General features: G+C 36.9%; 3 protein-coding genes across 3 annotated transcripts in view; 2 read left to right on the forward strand and 1 right to left on the reverse strand.

Annotated features, from left to right (window-relative positions):
• The window catches only part of LOC135682088 (calpain-7-like), a 34,293-nt gene that overhangs the window by 3,522 nt on the left and 5,153 nt on the right, over window positions 1-25,618 (forward strand). Inside the window, exons 3-22 of the mRNA XM_065196815.2 lie at window positions 310-359; window positions 3,106-3,443; window positions 4,783-4,869; window positions 5,151-5,213; window positions 6,017-6,080; window positions 6,563-6,648; window positions 6,858-6,951; window positions 7,501-7,611; window positions 7,873-7,908; window positions 8,236-8,347; window positions 17,147-17,307; window positions 19,371-19,464; window positions 19,882-19,981; window positions 20,779-20,825; window positions 21,180-21,268; window positions 22,333-22,411; window positions 22,587-22,723; window positions 23,357-23,419; window positions 24,771-24,904; window positions 25,099-25,167. Coding sequence (XP_065052887.2) covers window positions 310-359; window positions 3,106-3,443; window positions 4,783-4,869; window positions 5,151-5,213; window positions 6,017-6,080; window positions 6,563-6,648; window positions 6,858-6,951; window positions 7,501-7,611; window positions 7,873-7,908; window positions 8,236-8,347; window positions 17,147-17,307; window positions 19,371-19,464; window positions 19,882-19,981; window positions 20,779-20,825; window positions 21,180-21,268; window positions 22,333-22,411; window positions 22,587-22,723; window positions 23,357-23,419; window positions 24,771-24,904; window positions 25,099-25,167 — 2,014 coding nt within the window. The remainder of the gene's footprint in view (window positions 1-309; window positions 360-3,105; window positions 3,444-4,782; window positions 4,870-5,150; window positions 5,214-6,016; window positions 6,081-6,562; window positions 6,649-6,857; window positions 6,952-7,500; window positions 7,612-7,872; window positions 7,909-8,235; window positions 8,348-17,146; window positions 17,308-19,370; window positions 19,465-19,881; window positions 19,982-20,778; window positions 20,826-21,179; window positions 21,269-22,332; window positions 22,412-22,586; window positions 22,724-23,356; window positions 23,420-24,770; window positions 24,905-25,098; window positions 25,168-25,618) is intronic.
• On the forward strand, window positions 8,356-13,739 carry LOC148958343 (uncharacterized). The gene has a single exon (XM_089113040.1). The coding sequence runs from the start codon at window positions 9,264-9,266 to the stop codon at window positions 11,016-11,018; it is 1,755 nt and encodes a 584-aa protein (XP_088969166.1). The 5' UTR covers window positions 8,356-9,263; the 3' UTR covers window positions 11,019-13,739.
• Window positions 13,870-16,675, reverse strand: LOC135685371 (uncharacterized). The gene is made up of 2 exons (XM_065201293.2): window positions 16,035-16,675; window positions 13,870-15,867 (listed from the first exon to the last, which is right to left on the reverse strand). Exons 1-2 carry the CDS (start codon window positions 16,654-16,656, stop codon window positions 13,913-13,915), a joined length of 2,577 nt encoding a protein of 858 aa, XP_065057365.2. The 5' UTR covers window positions 16,657-16,675; the 3' UTR covers window positions 13,870-13,912.

The raw sequence follows: 25,618 nt of genomic DNA on the forward strand, positions 1-25,618 counted from the left end.
CTGCGATGCTATTGGTTGACCTTGAACTGGTCACATGAACTCACCTCGTACTGATTAACAAAACAGTTTCCATCAATAACAAGTTGTCAACAACGGATGCCAATATCATGTCAAACAGCAGCTATCACGCTGAAACCAAATGACCCCCTATAGAGAAGGCCTATTTACCATGACTCAATGCCTTTAAATGCTGATTCTGAATATGGCTCTAAAGCATTTTGCTCAATATTTTCATATTAAAGTCTCACATTGATTTCCATATTAAACCTTAATGCTTTCATTTGCAGTACATCATTTTTTCTTTTGCAGCTCAAGGGCAAATTATTTTACAAAGGACAGTCTCACAAACAAATAACCAGGTTTGTTTGAAATGATTTGATAATTTGTGGCGAGTAGATAAGCCTTTAGAAAAATGGGAAAGCCTTTTGATTTGATATGTTGTAGCAGAATTCAATCAATAAAATGTGTCAAAATCGCCCAAGTCCATTTTTTCCAACCGATTGCTATGTTGTAATGGAAACAAATACATTTCTTCCTCTCATTAAATGAAAATACCAAAATTCCTGCGATAAGCAGGTTCACTCAAGTGCTTTAATAGCTGCAAAAGAGTAGGTATAATAAAATGGCTTAAAATATGCCACTTTCCATCAAATACAATGCCATTAATGATCATGTTGGTACTCCAGCACCTAAATGTGATCTTGCAAATTTTTTTCTGAACTTATCATGTCCTGATCAACAGTACCTGCTACACAACTTTCTGGCAAACTTCTAGCAAGTCTCACAAAGGTTTCAAAGCTGCAGGACTGTCCAATAAAAAGTTAAAATTTTTTACTTTAAATCTTTTTCATTTTTTACTAAAAATTAAGTTTTTCAATCTTTAATTAAAAGTGTTGCCAAAAGTTTGAAAATTGGTTTGATTGGTTTTAAACTACAAAAGGATGCCTAATGGCTTCACAAAAGTGATTTCAACATGTATCACCTTGTTGTTTACAATGTGGTCACCATTACTCGTTTGTCAAACCTGTGCAATATGTTTACATGGCTCTTGATTCTGTTGAGTATCATAAACAGTAAAAGGAATAAGAAGATTTTTTTTGAGTGTTTGACAGTCGCAGTTTTAGGGGTCTAGAGGGGCCATAGCCCTAGTCATTGCACTTACAGTAATCAAAAAGATAAAAATAAAGATTTTTAAAAAACAAGGGCCCTGCAGATGTTTTTGGTCCCAGTCCCTGCAGTCCCTAAATTAGCCGCTGGTGTTAGATAATATATGGCCAGTGCAGTTCATGCTTTGTCGTATATACAGTCCTTTTCGTTTAGCACGTGCGATCGCACCCGCACACCCCTGCACACACGCAAGTTAAATTGCCCATGCTTTTCATCACACGCGCAAACATGTGTTTTTGCAGTTTTCTGTTAACATCAATTTCCCATGGTCTCATGATTGTCCATCCTTTTCCCTTGTTACTTGATTAGCACTTTTGACCACAATATGATTTGTCCAATTTTTGGAAGTGATGTTCAAAGCTGCTGCTTTCATTCCATGCTTTAAACTACCACCCTCAGTAGCCGCGCAACTGGGGGGACTTGGGGAGATACATATTTTTCGTCCCCCCCCCCCCAGAGCCAAGTGACTGGCGCTGCCATTGACCACCCTGTAACTTTTTTGATGATTTAATTATTTCTGTTATGGCAATTAGAATGTTTCAAATCAAGAACCAAATATTTTCAGACTTCGAGAACTTTGTTTTGCAGTAGAATCACAATTGGGGTGGCAAACAACAACAAGAAAATGTAATATGCAGCCCTTGTACTTAGCAAAATTTATGTGTCTAATGAAACTTGAGGTACTCTGTGTCACAGCTTTAAAACATCGCCTTGAGAGCATCTTTGAGAGGAATGCAAATTTTTTTCAAAATAATAGCATTTATGTGGAAATCTGCTCCTCTTTACAATCAATAATGAATATTAAGCTCCCATATCACCACACCTCTGGGCTCTGGGTATGATATGTTGTGTCGTGTCATTTGTATACGTCATCAACGATCAAGCTTTGCCAAAAACCAGAAACATGTCACTATTATAGTTTTTTCAAAATTTGGGTTTTCCAGTAAATGCTGCCTGATATCAGAATGAAATGTTTTAGATGTAATTTTAGACCTGCAAGACCGAGGAGGCTGCTCTCTTTGGGGAAGAGTTTTGTTTCTAATGCTGGAAGGGACATGCCGTTTTATTCTATCCCTCTATCTTTGGGTAGTGAATCCTACCTAGCATAGAATACATTTGTATTTTTGATGCATGGAAAACAATCTTTTCATTTGAATATTTATTTTTATAGACCTGGTCTATAAAATCAAGTATAAATGTTGTCAAAAGATTAATGAATGGTATAAACTCTCATAAATCTTATGAATCAAAACATTTCGGCCATTTTAGACAATAGTTTAAGTTTGATCACCATTCTTTGAAACCAATATTTTTCTTTGTGGCAATGTCGTTTTACTTCTTCAGGTACTCATTGAAATTACTCTATATTGTTGTTTTAAGGTGTGCTTTAGGCAAGGCCTGAATAAGTTGATTTACAGTAGAAACCCGCATAAAAGAACCTGTTTTTATAAGAACCGCGAGGCTGAAATTTAATCAATGTTAAGAACCTCAAAGAGGCTGAAATTTGGAAAAGTTCTATGTATATATATATAAGAAAAAAGGTTTTTAGAGTGGTGTTTTTACACCTAATTCACACTGGCAAATTAAACCAGTTTAGAGTAAATCAGGTATGTTGCATTCTAATTTGACAATCTAACAACACAAATTCATTTGATTGACTTGAAGTTTAACATGAAAAACAAAGCTGGTTTAAGTGTGTCTGTTAGAATTCTTGTGGTGGAAAACATTGTGAATGTGTGCAAGGCCTGTACGTATATGAGAACCTTGTTAAGAACCTTTTAGGCTGGAATTTAGAATAGCAGCCTGTTAATTAACAACCTACTCAGGCTGCTAGAAAAAACCTAGGTTCTTTTATGCGAGTTTATATTGTATTAGGATTATTTTGGCTTCCTTTTATACTCTATTTGTCTGAAGTTGATAACAAAAATCTTTTTGCAGAAAGAGCTTGAAAGAGCAGAATTTTTCCTAAAGCAAGCTCTTGAGCAAGATGAGAATGGAAAACATGAAGAAGCCTTGACGCTTTACACAGATGCTGTCGAACTTTGCCTTAAAGCAGCACAATCAACCACAGATAGTATTGCCAAGGAAAGGCTCAACAAATGGGCAACGTCTGCACTTGACCGGGCTGAAGTTTTGAAAGGCAAAAAGCCAAGAGGAAACATCAATCAAAGTGCCATTGAACAACTTACACAACAAGTTAATAGGGTTAGCATGAGGCCAGATCCATCAATGGAAAATCGCCCAAAACTTACTCAGTTGGAAATAGAGACACTTAGGTATGTAATGAAAGCTTGCTGCAAGTGTTTTGTCAATTGTTGCTCTTATAGGTCCTGATGCATTGACAGTACATTCTCTGTAGAACTCTGATCAGAACTGAACTTATAAATTAGCATAATTTATCTTGATAGTTTTCTTCTTTGTGCAGAATTATTTTGCAATTTAAACAAATGATACACAACTTTTTTTCCTAGAAAGAAAATGTGTTTTTTCTTGTAATTATAAAACATACCCCCATTGTTGATAAAATGGAAAACTGTCTAAATACTTGAAAAGCTCGGTTCTTTGACCAAGATTTAAACTCATTGCTTTTCTGGTCGCTTAAAATAATGCTTTTCAGTACAAGGGTCTAGATATCTGCAAATCAGTTGGCTTTGATATAGGCAAATTGTGCTACTGGTATGCTTCTCGTCCCATTACAAATTCTTTAAAAGCGAGGCAGGAAGTGCAAAATGTATGTATTCTGCCTAAACTAGGAGATACATTCAAAAGCCAGCATGTGCTTAAGGCAGGGACTTCATAAGAATGGGTAGGGCTCCGGCCAAGTGTCATCCTAGTATCATCCTGTCCTAAATTCATCAGATATTGGGGATGGCTCAAGTGTGGCTTAAGAGTGCCAGAATCAGACCAGACTGCCAGTAGTTTGTGGCACTATCCAATCCCCTTTACATGAATCAAAGTAATAACAACAAGAAGAAAAATATATTTATAACACATCTATGATTAGCAGTAATTATTGTGCAGAGATATGGCGTTTGAGCATAGCTGTTTTTATCTATGGTGAGCTCTAGAAGGGTCAATGGTCAATGTGGGTCTTTAGACAACTTGAGAAGAACCTGTAGAGGTAGCATGTATCATCATGTAGGGAGTCATGAAATCAAAGTAGACCTAGAATGAGCTGGAAAGAAGGCGTGACAAAAGCCATGGGGAAGCCATTAAGGACCTTAACTGACGCCAAAGACTGCATAAAAGGAAGTTTTTAGGTCTGCAGTGCAGGTTAATGAAATGATGAGTTTTGCCAAACTTCAAAAATTTCACTGGAAACCAGACACTGTTTTAACCATGTAAACACGTGCTTCTGAACAGAAATATACATATATGGTTACTGACTAAATCACACACAGAGTTGATGCAAACTGATATAGCCCTGCGCATTTTTAAAGGATAATTCATGATTGCAAATGTAGTCAAGGTCGTTGGGCATCAATATATTTTGGTTTATCATAATCATGATTAAATGATTCAGGATTCCTTGATTCTATTTCACCATTATAATATTATTATGTAATTTATTTGTTTGTAATTTTCAACGGATACTTTCTAATTCTTTTTCGACAGGCATTCATCTTATATCAACAAAAATGTGTACCCTCCATGGATAGATAGAGACTTACTCGAAAGATTTGCATTTCCAATTCCATTCAGGTGCGCGATTCTTTCATGTAAACACATGAACCATCAAAGTCTTGATTTCATTGTTTTTACTTAGAAACTTGTGTAAATTTTCTTATTAATAAAGCCCTCAGTTCGCTGTCAAATTTTTTGTTCTAGCTTGCAGCCTTGCTTATGATGATGCTTTTGATATTTTTCAGATGACATTAATATTTGCTTGTATGAAGCCGTTTGAAATTTTTGAATTTTTCAATATGAAAGGCCTTGTAAAACCTTTTAGTCAGTACTGTTCACTATTTTCGCATTTTCTGCAGTGATCCAGACGGGCAGCTGGCATTAGCTCCAAAGCAAAAGGCAAAGTTTGCTAAGTGGGTCAGGTAATGAATCGCGTTTATGATACAACAAGAATTGGGGATGAAAAGAATAAAAAGTAAAGTAATGAGGAGAAGATGATAGGGGCATGACTCACTTAGATCTTTTTTTCTTGGTTTGCTTTCGAGAGATACGCGAACCATTAAAGCTTGTCACAATAAATCTGGATAATGCCATTTTATTTTTAAATAGAACCAAACCTCGTGAGCTGAGTTGTCGTGGCATGAGGAGGACTGAAGCAGATTGCTTACCCATGGGAGAATTCTGTTTAGAACTTTGTCGCTGTAATTATAATTTTGTTTAAAAGGAGTTACTCACACCACCTCCTCGTAGAATGTACCCTGTAACGCTTCTAAATAAGAAATGGCAGATTGCTTATATGTTATTCTTAGCCCATCTTTGATTAAAGAAAGAGATTCCCAGTCTATGCTTAACTGTGTCACCCATGATTGAGGATAGTCGCCTGCTTTCTTTAGACCAAAGTCATCGACTCAGTTTGTATGTTACTATTTAAAATCAAAAACCAGGGCACAGCTTAATCATTCAACTACCTCTGTGGCCTTGTTGCTAGACAGAAACGTTTTGGTGCTAGACAGAAAGTGAACAGTTTTCATTCTTTTAACTGTACACATTTTAGTGCTAATCTGATTCTCCAAAGAATATTTAACGCTTTTCAAATTTCCCATTTTCTAGCCCATACTCAGACTTTTCAGCCTTTCTAAAATTCATGTTTAACAAGAACAGCAACAGTTGCAAATCTGCTGCATTATTTTTGCGTCCAATACTTTGATTCTCTTTTTTTTACCAGGCCATCTGATCTTTGTGCCGATCCACACATGATATACGCTATCACCAGTCTAAGCATTAGACAGGTATGTGTCGATCAAATACATTAAAATGGCATCCGTTTGAACTTGAGATATGCCTGCTTTATGTTGTCCATACAAATAGATTTTGACATATATAACAGTAATCCTTTATTTTATACCATCATGCCGCTCTAACGTGCTACAAGCAGTTATTCTAAAGCAAACGATAAAACAACATGGTTTGTGTTGCTCGTACTTTTCAAACACTTTAAAGCCATGTATTATGATCATAGATGTCTACCAGGTGTATATGAAACTCGATTGCATTTCTCATAAGCAAACAAACGTTTATTGGTAGGTTGTCTAGGTTGCTAAACGTCTGAAATGATTCTGATATTCATCTAAAGATAATTGTATTACATTGCTATTTATCATCTTCCCTTCAAATTTTCCTTATGGATATACTATGTAGAATGGCTCTATATTATCTTGGTGATTTCCTTGTTGCCTTGTTGATTTCCTTGTAATTTCTTGTTCTTTTGTAGACCATAGTCTCAGATTGCTCCTTCGTTGCATCCTTGGCAATAAGTGCAGCATATGAACGAAAGTTTAGAAAACAGCTGATAACATCGTGAGTCTTTACATCGCATTTTAATCAAACAGTTTTTCTGTAGCAAAAGAACTAATCACCGATATAAAATAATCAAAATTCTCATGATCTTTGAACAGAAATCATAGGGTCCTAGTACCTAGAGGCTGTAAATGAGACAGAAGTTGATTGCTTGTTCGTTAAGATGGCTTTGCATATGTACGTTACCAACTCTTTTTTTATTGTTGCAGCATCATATACCCACAGAACAAGGAAGGGAAACCGATGATTAATCCATGTGGAAAATATATGGTAAAGTTGATAATAAATGGCGTCCCACGAAAGGTTTGTTTTCTCTTCAACTCATTCCTTACGGTTCGTTCCCGGCTCTCATAATTTTTAATGTTCTAGTTATTTAAAACCGTTGTAATGGTAAATGGTACAAAAGTGAAGTATTATATTCGTAAACTTTTCTCGAGTTTGGTCTTTGTTAAATCAATCATGTTATTTTTAATTTTTCTCTTAACTTGTTGATTTTTACCAAATCATACCTTTTTCTAATTGATGTCAACTTATAAACTATTTTGATTTAGATAACAGGAGTTCATAAATTTTCTTGATCAAGAATTTCAAATACATTTCTTCGAAGCTTTCTGCTGCTGCTGTCTCTCTATTGTCGCTGTAGTTGACTGTTTCTGCAATGGTTTACTTTTATCACAAAATGACGTCAGTACAGTTGCTTGATGATCGCATTAAGCCTGAAACACCAAGTTTCAATTGATAACTGTTCTGTTCTACAACCCAAAAGTGTACATGTTGATTCTAAATGGTACATTGTTTTCCCTTTTTTGTGCTAGATTCTCTAAATTTTCTCCTCGGTAACATCTTCCCCAGGTCATAATTGATGATTTTCTTCCAATTGGAAAAGATGGCGAGCTTCTTTGCTCCTACTCGAATAACAGTGATGAGTTCTGGGTTAGTCTCCTTGAAAAGGCTTACTTAAAGGTAAGTGATGGTAAACCTTTTTTACTTAGTTTGTTTGAAGACTAATTATCACTAGAATGCTTTAGCAATCAGTCTTTGTTGCAATATCAAAGCAAAGAAAATAGTTTATTCCTCTTAAATTTTCACTGCTATTTTGTTATCAGCATGCTAAGACAGTAGCCCTGAACCATTCCGCGTCCAATTTACTGACCCGCAAATGCACACGTTTTATACATAGATTCCTCTCATTTTATTCTAATTTCTTCTATATTCTCTTTTCAGGTTATGGGTGGATATGACTTTCCAGGCTCGAATTCCGTGAGTTTTTCCCTTTAAACGATTCTACTTACTTCCTTTGAATTGTTTTCTTTTTTCCAACCCATGTTTCCCGCTTGGTGGCACAATATAGCAATAATTCTGCAACATAGGGGCAATATATTACATGTGAATGGCAAAATTTTGGCCAGTACTTGCAGCATGTCTATCAAGATGGGTGTAAAAAAGAGAGAAAATAACGTTAAAAGTGTTTTGATTTCATCGAAGCAATTTAATTTTTTTAGCAGAGGCAAAATTATCTCTACCATCATACATCTATCATGTACGTCTTTGTGCAACCTGGCGTTAACTTGCTTTTATTTCGTGTAGAATATCGATTTGGGTGCACTGACGGGTTGGATTCCCGAGAGGGCATCTTTGAAGAGTGAAGAAGTCAACAAAGAACGTTTGTTTGAGCGTATGTTCGAGGCTCTTCACCGAGGTAATGTCGCCATATCATCGATATGGTTTAAGTGCATTAATCACAATTATCAATCAATGTCGTTGATTCTTATCGTCGCTGTCAATCAGCATTTTCACCATCTTCATTATCATGAAAATCACTATCGATCAGAACTATCATTATCAATCATCGTCACCAATTATTATTATTATACACATCGTCAATCATCGTCATCATAATAATTATAACCGTCGTCATCTCCTTCACTACCAGAATTATACATATATATATATATATATATATATAAATATATATATCTCTCTAATGCAATATATGATTCACTGAGAGAGAGGGTTGCTCACGCTTACGTTTATATAGGAAAATTTCAATAAATTGTATAGACATTTTTTTATATATGCAAGTATACTTCTGAGTATTACAGTATTTGTATAAAGTCTGCCCCCGTCCTTTAGACAGAAATTTTCAGGGGAAGAAGAACAATGCTATGGTCCTTGCACCAAGCGAACTCAGATGTCTCTGGTGACTAATATTTACAATGTGCACTGTTTTCTTTATCCAATGAACATATTCGAGGGATGCCACGTTCCTTGATCACTGTGATTTGTTGGGGGTTTCTATGTCCTCTTGTGATCACATAGTTTCCAATGAGTGTGGCGTTCCTCGAAAAGTGACCTAATTGGCCATTCTAGATTCCCTGTGTTTCTACTGGGGACATTCTGAATACAAGTGCTGTATGCGTTTTTACAATTGATCTCGTTCAAGTATAAAATTGCGCTTTATCATACGCTTTAAACTCATGCATATCTAACAATACCATTGAGAAAATTTAACTCTTTCCATGAAAAGAATCTGTGTGCAATTGTTTCTAAGTTGTCAATAAAAAGGGTTGAAATGCTCGATTTTGTCTCGAAAAGAGAAATACCAAAATGTGCGAATGGATTGGTCAAAGGTCGAAGGGGCACACAGTAAGAAACGTGTTGTCATACTCCGTGAAACGAAGGATAAAACCTTTCGCTGTCCGATAGAATTTTGCGAGAATCGTACATTTTTCAGCAAAAGAGGTTGCCGAAAACACATAGACACCAAGCACAGATGGTATTATTTTTTCGATGTGAAGCCGAGTGATAAAGTTATTGAAAGGTCGGCTGAACAGAGTACCCAAAGAAGTCACAAACACATCGAAAGTGCCAGAAGACGTGCAGATACAACTAAAAGGCCACATTTCTCAATTTCTGAAGGGGTTGGAAAGCAGTATGTCGATTGGCTTTGTGCTGTTTGTGGCGGGGGACTGTCAGCAGCACAGGCAACACAAAATGCTACACGCGTAATGAAATTCTTGAAATTTTGCAGCGAAGATGACGAAGACAATCTCACAGAACAGCATGTAGACTACAGCATAGGATCCGCAGGACTTATATGCAGTTTTATCGAGCATATCGGAAAAGAATGGGGCCTAGGCAGCTCAGCTCAATTTGGGTATTTACAAGCAATCACAGATTTGATCGACTTTCGTAAATCCAGTGGATTATCGGCAACAGTGCTTGGCAATTTGGCGGTTTCTGAAGTTTACATAAACCGAGGAAAAAAAGCACTGGCTAAAAGGAAAATCAGCGAATGGTCAAAAAACCTGTCGATCGAAGTCCTTTCTGGCTGTAATCAGTGGGCGACGATGGAAGAAATGGAGAGAGTTATACCGTACCATCTTCCACGCTACAAAGATGTGTTGACAAATTGTAAAGGCTATCCTTTGACTGCCGTTACACCTGCGGACCTTACATTTGCCACGCGATTTGTAGCTGTGTATATGTTTACAAGAGTGAAAGGATCACGCCCAATGACGTATCAATTTCTAACAGTATCAATGTTTGAAAAGTCGAGGGAGAATAATGGGTTTGTGGACCAGACTGAGTTTAAAACTGCACAACAGTACACCTTTGATTCATTGATACTTGATGAGACGAGCACACGACTCCTTGACGACTATATTTGCCATGTTAGGCCTCTGTTGAACCCTCAGTGCGAATATGTACTAGTCACAAGAAATGGAACACAGTTTAAACAGTTAAGTAACCTGATGTCAGAACTCGTTTTTCAGGCAATCGGGAAATACGTTCATCCGACCAGATATCGTCAGATTGTTGAGACGGAGAGCTCGCGTAAACTTTCTGCTGAAGAGCAAGAAGTCGTGAGCCGAGACCAAAAACACAGTTCTCAAGTTGCGAAAACTTACTATCAAAAGCGCAATTCACGCGAAATTGCAGTAAACGCCAAATCGGCGATGAAAAAGTTGCAGAACAAAGAAGTTGATAGAAGTTTAAAAAGAATCATTCTAGACAACAAAGATTCGTCTGATCAAGACTGCTGCTTGGAAGAAACCGAACAGCACCAGCAAATAACGCCAGGAAGAAATCGGAAAGAAAAAATTTGCGTCAATCTCGACGAAGCGGGTAACGAATCGTGTAGAGCATACTCGCGCCCAGATTGCAATGCTGACAGGTTGAAAGCAAAGCCAGTCGTCAGTAGAAGGGTGCCATTTACTCCAGAGGAGGACTTTTTTCTAAAAAAAAGTTTGAAAGTTTATGGATTTGGAAAGTGGACGGCTATGCTTAAGGATCCTAGATTTAATTTCAATAGCAAACGGACCCCTGATTCTCTAAAAAAAAGAGCAGAACTGCTTGCTAAAAAGTGACTTAAATAATGACCTTGTCAGTATTGTAATAACCTTTCTGTTTCTTGTGTTAAAGATTGGTTGGAAATAGAGAAAAAAATTGGTTGGAAATAATTTTTTTCTTAATTGAATTATTGTTGTTATATTTAATTAAATTATTGTTATATATGTTATATTTTTCTTATATCTAACTTAACTAAATTGTTATATTTAATTATCAAAAAGTATCTGTTCTACACCAAAATGAGATTGACCTCGTTTAATTTCGTCAAAAGACACTTAAGTTTTCTCGCAAAAGCTGAGCAAATAGGAGCACCGATGATTTACAATGAGTTGCAGGGAGTAGGAGTGAGCCAAAACTGAGCAAAGAAAGAGGCTGGTCTCTGTTTCGTCACATTACATCACTTTGGCTCACTCTAGCTCATCCCAACTCATTTGAACTCATCTTAGTTACTTGTCGCTCCCTGGTTTGGCGAGAAACTAAAGTTTTGATAGAATTTATTTGGTGTTGGTGATTTTTTCAGATTACGTTGGATCCCAGCCTGTGGTTGCTGCTGCTACCATTGACTTTTCTTAAACTTTTGATAAACATCATGATAATGATTTTTAGATGACTTCAAAGTGTTATGACGTAATAAAAGCTTTAGTTTTCTCGCAAGGGCTGAGCAACTAGGAGCATCGATGATTTACATTGAGTTGCAGGGAGTAGGAGTGAGCCAAAACTGAGCAAAGAAAGAGGCTGGTCTCTGTTTCGTCACATTACATCACTTTGGCTCACTCTAGCTCATCCCAACTCATTTGAACTCATCTTAGTTACTTGTCGCTCCCTGGTTTGGCGAGAAACTAAAGTTTTGATAGAATTTATTTGGTGTTGGTGATTTTTTCAGATTACGTTGGATCCCAGCCTGTGGTTGCTGCTGCTACCATTGACTTTTCTTAAACTTTTGATAAACATCATGATAATGATTTTTAGATGACTTCAAAGTGTTATGACGTAATAAAAGCTTTAGTTATCTCGCAAGGGCTGAGCAACTAGGAGCATCGATGATTTACATTGAGTTGCAGGGAGTAGGAGTGAGCCAAAACTGAGCAAAGAAAGAGGCTGGTCTCTGTTTCGTCACATTACATCACTTTGGCTCACTCTAGCTCATCCCAACTCATTTGAACTCATCTTAGTTACTTGTCGCTCCCTGGTTTGGCGAGAAACTAAAGTTTTGATAGAATTTATTTGGTGTTGGTGATTTTTTCAGATTACGTTGGATCCCAGCCTGTGGTTGCTGCTGCTACCATTGACTTTTCTTAAACTTTTGATAAACATCATGATAATGATTTTTAGATGACTTCAAAGTGTTATGACGTAATAAAAGCTTTAGTTATCTCGCAAGGGCTGAGCAACTAGGAGCATCGATGATTTACATTGAGTTGCAGGGAGTAGGAGTGAGCCAAAACTGAGCAAAGAAAGAGGCTGGTCTCTGTTTCGTCACATTACATCACTTTGGCTCACTCTAGCTCATCCCAACTCATTTGAACTCATCTTAGTTACTTGTCGCTCCCTGGTTTGGCGAGAAACTAAAGTTTTGATAGAATTTATTTGGTGTTGGTGATTTTTTCAGATTACGTTGGATCCCAGCCTGTGGTTGCTGCTGCTACCATTGACTTTTCTTAAACTTTTGATAAACATCATGATAATGATTTTTAGATGACTTCAAAGTGTTATGACGTAATAAAAGCTTTAGTTTTCTCGCAAGGGCTGAGCAACTAGGAGCATCGATGATTTACATTGAGTTGCAGGGAGTAGGAGTGAGCCAAAACTGAGCAAAGAAAGAGGCTGGTCTCTGTTTCGTCACATTACATCACTTTGGCTCACTCTAGCTCATCCCAACTCATTTGAACTCATCTTAGTTACTTGTCGCTCCCTGGTTTGGCGAGAAACTAAAGTTTTGATAGAATTTATTTGGTGTTGGTGATTTTTTCAGATTACGTTGGATCCCAGCCTGTGGTTGCTGCTGCTACCATTGACTTTTCTTAAACTTTTGATAAACATCATGATAATGATTTTTAGATGACTTCAAAGTGTTATGACGTAATAAAAGCTTTAGTTTTTTCGCAAGGGCTGAGCAACTAGGAGCATCGATGATTTACATTGAGTTGCAGGGAGTAGGAGTGAGCCAAAACTGAGCAAAGAAAGAGGCTGGTCTCTGTTTCGTCACATTACATCACTTTGGCTCACTCTAGCTCATCCCAACTCATTTGAACTCATCTTAGTTACTTGTCGCTCCCTGGTTTGGCGAGAAACTAAAGTTTTGATAGAATTTATTTGGTGTTGGTGATTTTTTCAGATTACGTTGGATCCCAGCCTGTGGTTGCTGCTGCTACCATTGACTTTTCTTAAACTTTTGATAAACATCATGATAATGATTTTTAGATGACTTCAAAGTGTTATGACGTAATAAAAGCTTTAGTTATCTCGCAAGGGCTGAGCAACTAGGAGCATCGATGATTTACATTGAGTTGCAGGGAGTAGGAGTGAGCCAAAACTGAGCAAAGAAAGAGGCTGGTCTCTGTTTCGTCACATTACATCACTTTGGCTCACTCTAGCTCATCCCAACTCATTTGAACTCATCTTAGTTACTTGTCGCTCCTTGGTTTGGCGAAAAAGTAAAATCTTTATGTGTAGCCAAAAGTATTTTTTGATAATATTTTAATAGAAGTCTTTAGTTCATATTGATTTTTATTTTTGTACTACGTATATTCTATATGATTGTAGTAATTCATCCCTTTATTAAGATTTATTGTCATCGAAGAAAACTTTTCAACTCAACAACATTTTATTTAAATATATAAAACTACAAGTTTATGATGAACTACAAGATATAAAAATTAATATAACTCAAAAGGCATTTGAAAACAAAGGTTTATTCTTCTTCGTCGCTTGATAACTTTAGATGTTTTCTTCGCCTTTGAACAATCATAGTTCGTGGACGCTTTTTTGGCGTTTTTTGCGTTTTAAAGAAGCTCTCGTCGTCACTGGCAGTCTTGTCATTATTTGAATCAATCGATTCGTTGATCGGCGTGGAAAGCTGACTGATACCACGGTACGTTTCCCTCAAGAGCTCTTCCCATCGAGGAAATGTTTCCGAAAACAATTTGATATCAAATTCTGGTCTTGGCGTTCCTTCGATGAGAAGCCAGGCATCATACATGGAATCGGGCTTTTTCCAGGAAAGTCGTCGTCTTCTTTGAAATCTTTCCAAGTCTTCATCCGTTGCATCCAATAAATCCCAGTTTGGTTTAGAAGTGATCAAAAGAAACACAGCTTTGTGGTATGAAAATACATTGATGGGCCCAAAAGTGACGAAACAGCGACTTTCCTCCCTCACCCAGTTCGGATTCTCATCTTCGTCGTCCAAGATGACCTGGTCAATAATTTCAGTAGGCACTGCTCCTTGAGGGTGCTCGACTGTTGCTTCATCGTTTGCAATTATAATGCTCTGCGAGAATTGAAGTTTTTCTATTTCTTCAATGTTAATCATCCTGGATGATTGCCCTTCATTGAAATCGTTAAAAATGGCACCCTCATCATCGTGTTGCTGCTCCGCTCTTTCAATTTCCTCGACTTCCCACAATGGAGTGTCGCGTAATTCATTGGCGCACCAATGGAAGCATTGCATGCAGTTTTTCCTCAGGTAGTTTGTTGCCTGAGGATTTCTTTCCTTCAAAGATCTTGTTTTGAATACAGCCAATCGTGTCTGAATAGCAGCGTCATCGATTTCTGTAAACGAAGGTATTGAGTTGCATGTAATGTAAACCCCAGAGCGGTAAACGACATGCGTAGCTTCTTTGTGCTTCTGTGGTAGAGCAACATATCCTCCTTGCAGGATCCTTTTCGCGTCGTCTGCACTCAGCGCATCTGGTGGCCATTCATCGACAATCAAGCACTCCGTGTCGTCGCTGAGCATGCTGGCCGAAAAGTGCCTGTCTCTTGTTACCGAGGCTAACTTTTCCCTTGATATTATACCTTCGTATGGCGCAAACCAGCTTGTCTTGCCAGAGTCAGCCTCGCCGACGCAACACAGCTTCTTGGCCTTTTGTGGAAAGCAATCCTTCAAGGCAAGTTGGTACCATTTTTGCAGGAATCGTTGTAAAACATCGTGCTCGGGAAAGCTGTTTTGCAGGCTGTCGATGAAGATTTTTGGGGCTGGCACAATCCCTTCATTGTATGTGTAGCTGACATACGTGCGAGGAGAGACATTTCCAATTTCCTCCTCCCCAATTGACTCTGTATGAAATGTCTTGGTAGCGAAGTTAAAACACACACCAAATGGTTTCACCTCTATGAGGTTGTAGTTAATTTTCATTTGTCTGACAATCTGGCAACCTTTGAAGGATAGCAAGCCAATGACTGCCTGCAGGTTTGGCGTGACAACGTCAGCGACTTCGGAATTTCGTAGCAATGCGTGCACAAATTCATGCACAGTTCCCGCTTTGACGAATGTATACTTTGCTTCGTTTACTTTTCTGTAAACGAAGCCTCTATGCAGCCTCATCGTCAATTTTTCCATCGAGCGCCGTATCATGTCCACTGCACGACAGATGTTGCTCTTCGGTTTGCAATAAAGTCCGACGGATGAACTTGCCGAAGTCATAGACGCATTGTCTTCTCGCAAATCGACCAAGTCATAATCAAACTTTGTGTACTTTATTTTGTCCAATGCTGCAAGGAAAGCGGTACGAAATTCCTGTCCACAGCTTCCTGTTACTGTCACACGTACTGTTTTGGTACCGAACTGGGCATTTTTTGGAATCTTTTCGTTGTCGACCGAAATTCCAGTTTGTGCATGAATTACGGTCTTTGTGTATTCGTACGCGCCTGAAAAGCAAAACGATATGAAAGTCAACCAGAACCATTGGAAAATGCAAAGGTGCTTTTTCTTAGGTGAAGCATTTTACAGATGAAAGCGTCTCTTAGATGAAAAGATGAATGATGCTGGGCATTTTGTAAAGACATTATAGAGATCGAATGTGAAATGTGCATACCTTTACTTGCAAGATTCATTGCATAACCCAGGTTGTGATCTTTGATGACAGTGCAAAGAGTCGATGCATAGTATGAATTTGTTTCTTCACAAGCCCTGGCTCTTATGGGTTTGCATTCCAAGTCAAGGCCGGACGTTAAAATCAGTTGTTGGATCTGATTTTCGATGGTTTTGATATTTGAGCTTGGAACGTCAACCACTATCCAGAAGCTTATGCCAGGTTTGACGTCCAAAGGAACCACATCTGGTTTTGCTTGGCTGTTTTCGCAATCGTCCCGTTCGGTTTCTTGGGTTTCTTCCAAAATATCCGCTGTTCCCATCAATTGCTGCCCTTCATGGGATTGATCACTTTCAGTTTTTCCTCGGCTTTTCCTCTTTTCGATGCCAGTTATGCAACTCCATATGACGATTATCGAGTCGTTTCGCTGTAATAGCATTTCAAGCTGCCTTCGCTTCAAGGCGATGAGACTTTCAGCCTTTCCTTCATCTCTTTGATGCACGTTCCAAAGAGCCCGCAGACTAACGATCGAATAAGAACGAGCAACTACGGGAACGACAAAGGTTTTTAATGCTTGTGCAAGAGTTTTCGAGCTTAGCCGTCTAGCTGGCCTGAGCTCACTCATTTCAAAATTTTCTATCACAGCGAACAATCTTCTGGATATATATATATATATATATATATATATATATATATATATATATATATATATATATGTGATATGAATACAGATTTATACACGAGAAGTAACCGTATAAGACACTGAAGTCTTTTTACTTTCTTTTAAAATACAAAAATAATTAAGAAGGTTAACTATTGAGTTCTGATCAGCCAATTCAAGTTCAGCCCTTTATTTAGTGTGCTTTCAATTTATTTAAAGCAAACGAGAGTTAAAGTATCTTGCATATCAATAGGTGTATCCCTCCATAATTTTAGAACTGAGTATTTAAAGCAAATTTTGCATGTTCTTTGTTTAATCTTTGGATCTGAAGATTTTGGCAGTTCCTTGTTGCTTTTGAGTTCCCAATTGCCTTAAAACCTTATAAAAAGAAGCAGGTATTTTATCTTCTCGAAGCAAGATTTTGAAATTCACTTAGCAGTAATGAAAATTTCAGGTGATGTTTTGATAACAGTGGCAACAGGCTTCCTCTCAGAAGCAGATACAGAGCGTTCTGGTCTAGTAGAAACCCATGCGTATGCTGTACTCGACATAAGAAAAATTAAAGGCTTGCGACTGCTGCAACTAAAAAACCCGTGGAATCACTTGAGATGGAAGGTTCGACTACCTTTTTTACAATATTGCTGTGTCTTTGTTATCTTTCTTTTGGCCTAGGCCCAACGAAGGGCTCCACTTTAAAGTTTTTTCGTGTGCTTCTGGGGCTATTCTCTTTTAAAAATTCCTAGAAAAATTTTCAGCTATCAAAAAGACCTATTGTGTTCAATTTCAAAGTTTTCCACTCAATTAATCGCATTCGTTGAATTCTGTAAACATGTTGTGAACGAATAAGCAAATGTAGTTTGAATATGGTTGATAGTTACTTTACGTTGTCCAGAAAGCACGAGAATTGATCGACTATTTCCCTGCTTTAACGAGAAAAGCTGGTTTCCTTCGGTACCTGTTCTGGCTCCATTCGGGAACCAAAGCCGGCTTTAGATGATGTGAGTTTTTCTCGTGTGATCAGGGTCCTGAGTGATGTCTCTTTCTATGTTGATCTATTGCTTATTTAATCGCGTCATTATGAAAAATGCAATTAATTTCTGGTTTGGCAGTTCCTTGTTTTGCAAATTGTTGGGTGTTCCAAGTACTTTTGCCAGGCATTGTAAGTTATTTGGTGTGATGTGATGTTCAGGGGCATAGCTTAACTTTCCAAACTAGGGAGTGGATGGTCACCCAGAGTAAAATCTACTGATGAAGACAAACACAAGACAAATTTAGAGGTTTTTTCATCTACAGATACTGTATTTATTTTATTCTAAGCCTGGACTGATGTTTTGCTGCTGTTTATAATCAAGGGCAGCTTATAAACAAGATACAGTAGGCGATTAATGAATAAATACAGTAGGCCATTTTACCCACCATTAAAGATTTTGTCCAACCAACCCCAGAAAGGTTGACGTAATGATTGGATATAAACCTTAACAGTCACCTGGCTTATCCTTGGTACATCTTGGGCGTGATGTTTATAAGGAATGCACTAAAACCTCAAAGAGAATATGGAGATACACTCCTGCACAATCATAAGATCCCCTTTTCATTTAGACACTGAAGATTGGTGAATTTTTATGTTTTAACTATCATGAGTAACGCAGGGATATTTTTCATATTATTCTACATTCCGTAGTTTTTAAGGGTGACCGGGGAAATGACTATACTGAGTGGAATTCTAATTAATCAATCACTGCCCGTTTTACTTTTTTCCAACGTCTGTCATAAAAGTATTACCCTTCCTGCAATACATTTTATAATTTCTGGTGCTATTTGATTAATCCAGTAACCGGGCAATCTTCTTGTCATTCTGGTATAAGCAGTGGGAAACACATGTCAATAATGCGGAAAGAAATGTTCAATGTCATTTTTCTCGTATTTAACCCTTGAGAATTCGTATCCTTGCCGACTAAGCGCCGAAAGACCCTGGGGAAGTTCCATTTGACGTCATTGATGCACCAGTCCAACCTCGATGATATCCCTGGGGAATGTTGCTGTCTGGTGTTTTCTTTAATGTGGCTGGGTGGCTGGTTACTATCACGAAAAATTTTGAATATGCCACCATAGGTTGACAAGTACCTTAGGGTATTATGTATATGTACTTCACATAAATTCTGTTGAATACCATCTTACTGAAAGAAAAATTTCATCGAACATTAGCTCCTTTACACCTTTCTCTAACCTTACATCATCGTGGCGTACTCGAGGCCTAGAAAAAAGGCGTAAGAATGATTTATGTTGTCAGTATAATAGATGCATAAGATCAGGGTGTCTTCCATCTCACGAAATGATATCTTAGATTTATCTCATCGTATATGCTTTATAAAGCTATAGAAAGTCTCTTTACATTACTACAGCAATGTCAGGAAAGCTTATGTGTTTATTGACAATTCTGATCAATTCAAGCCCTGTGTTTCAAATTGACTGCTTTAAATTTTCTGAACTTCAAAATCGATCTGTCAAGTCCAAATGTCAACCTGTGTTTTCCATGTCTGGTCAGCCAGTAATTTGAGAAGCCAACTGTTTATGAGTTGTTGACCCCTCTCTTTTTGCGACAAATCTAGGCCAAAATTATTGTCTTGGCTAGCGTTTTCAAGGCATTTAACCTTTCGCTTGACTTTTTCTGTTTCTAGGGGAAATATAGTGAAACTGACACTGAAAGTTGGAACATTGAGTTACTAAGGGCATTAGACTATGACAGAATGAATGCCCTACAAAACGATAATGGTGAGAAACTGCATTTTCACTCGATTTTCAAACTACATTTAACCTGCGTGTTTTATTCCCATTGTATTATATCTATCTGAATGCAGTTCTGGTCTGTTTAGGTCCATCAGTTTTGCGTTAAGTGGATCGTGGATATGTGGTAGCTAAAAACTTATAGTTTGTCCTCAAATCAATGTAAATATATCTAGATTTTCTTTTTAAGGATAAAACATACTTTCAAGAATACATACATTTACATTAAAGTTTCTGTTAGAGTATCCTAACAGATTATCTTCGAAATAGCTTTTTTTAAAGCATGAAGTTGCCCTACTGAAGTCCTCAATAGAAAATATAGCTCATTCGAGAACAGTTTTTATTTTTTTGCAAATCAAGTAAATATTCGATATTTAGTGAACAGCTCGTTTTTTGGCTCTACAGGTGTTTTCTGGATAAACTGGGAATCCGTTTGCCGCTTCTTCGACGTATTTTATTTGAATTGGAATCCTAAACTATTCAAATTTAAATACACCATACATTCGTAAGTGTTTATATTACGTCCATCGCTTTTTTTTATATGTGAGACAGTGCTATCTAAAATGATGGATTTAAGTAATTTGATAGGAACAATAAACATGCTTTTTATGTCCATAGTTTCGTTAACTTTTTGCTGTTGATATTTTTATAGGATTTTTCTTTTGCCGTTGACAGCGCGGAATTTTTTTCCTGAAGTTATGTGTTTCTTTTTTGTCATGTCTGAGTCCTCTTGCTATCCGTTTGAGAAAAATTCTAAACCTTTCTAAATCTTGCTTCGAAGTTTCATCATAACCTCTGAAGGTGTGTTTGGGAAAGAATTTTTTTGTGCCATTTTGAAACTTTGTGCTACACATGCCATGTGCAGAAGCTATAAATATTTGAAGCTCTTTCTCTTTTTTACCTGAGTCAGATGATGTTGATTTTCTTTGCTTGCATCTTTATTAAAACACATGACTTCATCTTTGTTCCTTGTTATCACCTATGAATTTATGAAATTATGTAAAAATCAAGTTTCATTAAGCAATCAACGCTTGATAAGACTGTCGAAAAAGCATTCATCATTTTCTATTTTTCAAATGAACTTTACAGAACTGTATAGACAATACTTTTTTGCAACTAATTTTCATATGCCTTGTAAGTTGTATGTTGCCATGTGTTTTATTTCTTTTTGTTTTTCTATTGACTAAAAAATTCCAGCCTTCTGGAAGATATTAAAGTTTTCCTTGTACGATCCACATTTCCTTGAACACTATTTTACGAATTAAAAGAGAGAAAAGTCTTGATGTCTTGCTCTCTTTGAAGGAAATGGCAAGCCGGTGATGGGCCCATTAAAGATTCATACAATGTTGGTAAGCTTATATTGGCATTTTGGTATTCAGTGACTAGATATGCCAGGGACAACGAAGCTTTTTCAAATAAATTTGGCTTTTTTGCGCTTCGCTCGATTTTTTATTTCTCGTAGTCTTTGATTCTTTGACATACCAATTATATTCACCAATTCAAAGTGTATGTTTGTGAACTCATCTTGCACTAAATCTTGGGTTACGATGTTTCATGGACATGCAAAGACTGACATTTCTATAGATACATAATTTACTCGGTATGGGCATACAGTTAAAAGAAAAGCACTTTCTTTTCTTTTTCTTTAAAACTATTATCAGATGACCTTCAGTCTTATACTCTTTTTTTCTTCTTGTTTATAGGTGATAACCCACAGTACTTACTTACTGTTCATAGCGGCGATGAAGAAGGAATTATTTGGATTCTGCTAACAAGACACATCATGGAACGGGTACGAAAACCACTGAATTTCCTATTACCTGCATCCGAAGTCTGTCAAGCTGCGATCCCCGGATGAACTTCTTGTGGTCACGTTTTTTCTACGAACGGCATTTTCTAATGAAGAATTACTTCCTAGTTTTAACAGTCTGTCGTCCAATGGTTAGATCAATTAAGAGTGTTGTTTAAATAGTTCTAGTGTTTTCTATTTTTTTTGTAGCTTCTAGTCCATTCAAAACCAGTCACCTCAACAACGACTCTTACCTTTCAAAATCTCTCCAGCCCATTGCTCTGCAATTTTTCTTTTCCAGATGCTTACAGGAGGGTTCCTCTCAGAGGAATACACTCATCTTTCCTTTCCAGAACTCGCAAACTTTAAAACGTTTTATCTTTTTCTTTTCCCCAGATTTCTATAGCCTGTTTTCGATCAAACTTTTTCTCACCTAAGGCGATTCACCTCCCTCTTCTTCTAGCCTCTCCCACCTTCCCCTCGAGATCCCTTTCTGTAACAAAGCCAGCTTTAAAAACATCATTGATGTTATGATATGACTGAATGCATGATTATAATTTCTTATTGCATTTTGGCAAAAGCATAATTTGCAGAAGCTGTCTATTTTTTTTACTTTTTCCTCACCTGGCCCCGTCACTTCATGTTTTCAGCATTCTCTTATCTTTTTCTACAAACATTTTGAACTAAGTTCAAGATGCTTAGTCTTAGATATTCTTACTGCCCTCAAGGCCCGATAGTGTACGGATTTTTTATCTAGGTGATTGTTTGGATAATTTTCTCTCCCTCTCCCTAACTCCCCCCCCCCACTCTCCTTTACAGTGTTCTATCGCCAAACTGACTTCAATTTCTGCACCCGTCTTCTCTGACCTACGATTTTTTCCGCCTGTGTCTACTGAAAACTGCGCCTTCGTGAAAAATACAGGTTTTCGTTGCTTGCATTTCCAACAAGATCACCGGATAGGACGATAAATGTATCTGTATTCAATTCTTTTTAATGTTGATCAATACCAGACACCCTTTAACTGTGAACACAAAAATTCACTGTTTGAATGTTTGCTTTTTTGTAGGATGACTTTGCAAACAATAAAGAATTCATAACAGTCCATGCTTACAAAAATTCAGGGAATTCTCGTGTTTATTATCCAGGTAAATGGGAAAGGCAATTATCATGTTTTGAATTTTGCAGTTTAACAGCTTTTAGTTTTGACTTTTTTAATCATTCTTTGCACAAACATTTCAAAGCCAACTTCTTCACTCACTGAATGCACTTCGTTTTAATTTACAATGCATAAAGAAGTAACCACAGTCTCTCCTTTCTCAGATAACCCCTACTTTCAGGGAACCAAAATCAACAGCCCACATTACCTAGCGAAGATGAGGCCACCCAAAGGAACAAACCGATTCAACTTGGTCGTTTCCCAATATGAGAAATACAATACAATTTACTACACTTTAAAAGTAAGTTTATCGCCTTCACCTTCGTTCTCATGACCCTCTTACGTAAGGTCATTTTTTAGTTTTCAGAATGAAGAGCTTTTCTATTTGCATTTTGTAATCAATACCCTCTTTGTTTTCAATGTTCAAGATACCCAACAAGATCACTGGATACTTTCGCAATCAGTCACCAATTTCAAGCAACTGAACTTTTGTATCATTGAAACGATAACTTGTAACGATAGGGTTCGTCTTAAGACTATGTCTTTGTAAACGAACCAACGGGCCTAAGCCCCAAATAGATTGCACACAAAAGGTACTCCTTCTATGGTGTTATCTTTATCGTCAAAACAGTAAGACTACTTTATTTTAACTTGGATTACATTATATTGAACACAAACAAAGGAACACTGTGAAACATCACACAACACGATAACAGTGACGCACATTTCTTGGAAAGGGAGTTACTAACGCAACAGCGCGACAAACAAACATGCGACATTAACATGCAACATAATCAAAGAATCTAGCTTAACATGATAATAATAATTACTGAAGAATACAAATCCTAAACGTTACAACTTTCAGAGAAAAAAACTGTTCGTCAGGATGAAAACTTATGTATTAAGCTTCTTATTTTATTACATTTAATTGCAGGTATTCGGGACTGTGAGATTTGAAATTGGTCCTGTTGGCAATCCGTACACGTCTCGTAAAAGGGTAAGTTTTACACTCTTCATAACTTTTCCTTTAAACATTCATTGATTTTGTATCAAGATTCGTTTAACATTTATGTACGATGTTGTCTCGCATGAAAGGAGATTACAAACGTTTTCTTTTATTTGTATTGATCTTCGTGTTTGTTATTATTGGGTCTATGAAGATCTCCTTTTAATCAAGCATCTAAATTAAACTTTCTTTTGCAATAACGTACGATACTTTGCTCATTTCATTGCAAGTTGAAATTATCTATCTACGGTTGACCCGTCAGCCATTATGATTGATTTGGGAACCGTGGCAAAAACGTTGCAATTTAAAAATTTACAATACTAAAAATAACAAAAGAAAACTGATAAAAATCATAATTTTGATGTTTCGAGTAATTGCAATAAAGAATTTATTTGATAAGATAATTTGATAAGATAATATTTGATAAGATAATTTCTTAGAAAAGATAAAGATGGCCTCGCGGTCAACCTCGTTCCAGATTTTTGCTCCGCAAAACGCAAAAGCTTACATTTTTACTTAGGTTATGTTTCATTGATTTGTTTCTGAATTTGGTATGAGTCGTGTACTTATGTCTCAAAATCTAAAAGGAGAAATTGATTTGTACACTGGGCTACTTCTAGGAAAGGTCATGGCATATCATATACCAAATGAAATGTGCCTCTAAAAATTGAATGCTGAAATGATTTGGCATCAAACAACCAGTTGTCACAAATCACTGCTAGAAAATTACATCTTATTACATATTTTAACTTATTTGTGAAAAGTTTTTTCGCTATCCAAAATTCTATTGTAAACCTTCAAATGCCTTTTTGCTACGGATTAAGTTATTGCCTCTTTCATTCCCATTGCTTGCTTCAGATTGAGAAAGCCTCGTTTTCATTCTTGATATTACGATAAGTTCCTCAAGGAAGAACCTTCTTTTTCAAGAGTTAATCCCTTCTTAATTCTTATTTCAAAGATTTCCCTGATAATTTCAGGATCAAATGTTTTTATCCTTTAAATTGGACAGAAGAGAAAAGAAAGAAAAGTAAAATTACTTCCATGCCATTTTTCGTAAAAACGAGATTGCTAAACAATTGAGAGTTTTGGAATTCCGTGTTGCCAAGATGCACACTAAAATATGAAATCACCCTCGATCAACATGCAAAATATTTCGAACCTACATGTTATATTAAGAATTTTTCATTTTAAACAGCCTAAGAAGCTTTCTTGAATACATAGTGCTCAGTCGAAGAAAGACAGTCTGTAGGTTCCTGGATTCCTAGTTTCTTCTTTGCTGGGTTTTGCTGTATAATACTACTTCTGAATAAACAGTTAACACCATATTCGTCTGTGTTTTCAGGTAACAGGAAAATGGACAAAATTGACAGCTGGTGGTTGTGCAAATCATCCCTCATACCTAAACAATCCAAAATATGACCTTGAAATAATCTCAAATACCCCTTGTTCACTTCTGATCAAAGTTGAAGCAAGCAAGTAGGTCAACATTTCCTTTCAGTTTATTTTAAAATTATTTAGTCATTTCTATACATTGAAATATTGCTCGAGCCGACAATCAACATCGTTATTTTTTCATATTTTCATAACCTCCCAATTTGGCAGCTTTTAAATATAATCTTCTGACTGTTATCTAGAGAAGCAAGTAAAACGCTCTTTCCCTTTCTCTGTAGGCAATACGCAACTGGCGTTGAAATTTCATCAGTAGAAGGAAATTTCAAACAAACTTCAGGCGATTACAGGTATTTTGTCCACCTTGCACTATTAACTACAGACCTTGCCCAGAAGGCCCTCGATCACGTGAGCACGCCTCCACACTCACCTGCTACTTGCAAGTGCACAATTGATCGAGGTCCATGAATTGGCCTTTCAAAATAACGTGCATTAAATCACTTTCTTTCAGATGTTTATAAATGATTTTAAATTAAAAATAAAAATATATCAGGTATTTTCTTTCCTGTATCAATTGTGACAGTTTAAGTACCCTTGAAAAGATTCTTTCCTTATACCATTAATTGAATCTCCCAATGCATGTAATTGTTGTCTTTTTACCCAACACTTCGTTGTGTTAAGTTTGATTCGACTGCTTAGATACTCATAGCCAGGCCTGATATATGTGCATTCTAATATTGATTGGAGTTTCAGTTTGCAACTGCACCGAGACAAGGTATCTTTGTACCAATGGTTCTGCTG

The sequence above is a fragment of the Rhopilema esculentum genome, chromosome 16, assembly GCF_057945365.1.
Source record: "Rhopilema esculentum isolate cy_ngs chromosome 16, ASM5794536v1, whole genome shotgun sequence".
Taxonomy (NCBI): Eukaryota; Metazoa; Cnidaria; class Scyphozoa; order Rhizostomeae; family Rhizostomatidae; genus Rhopilema; species Rhopilema esculentum.

Excerpts from the sequence above, each read along its gene's own strand:
- LOC135685371 (XM_065201293.2), bottom strand. The coding sequence starts at position 16,656 with ATGAGTGAGCTCAGGCCAGCTAGACGGCTAAGCTCGAAAACTCTTGCA. Across the intron at positions 15,868-16,034 it reads AATGAATCTTGCAAGTAAAG|GCGCGTACGAATACACAAAG; the intron begins GTATGCACATTT and ends TTTGCTTTTCAG.
- LOC148958343 (XM_089113040.1), top strand. The coding sequence starts at position 9,264 with ATGGATTGGTCAAAGGTCGAAGGGGCACACAGTAAGAAACGTGTTGTC.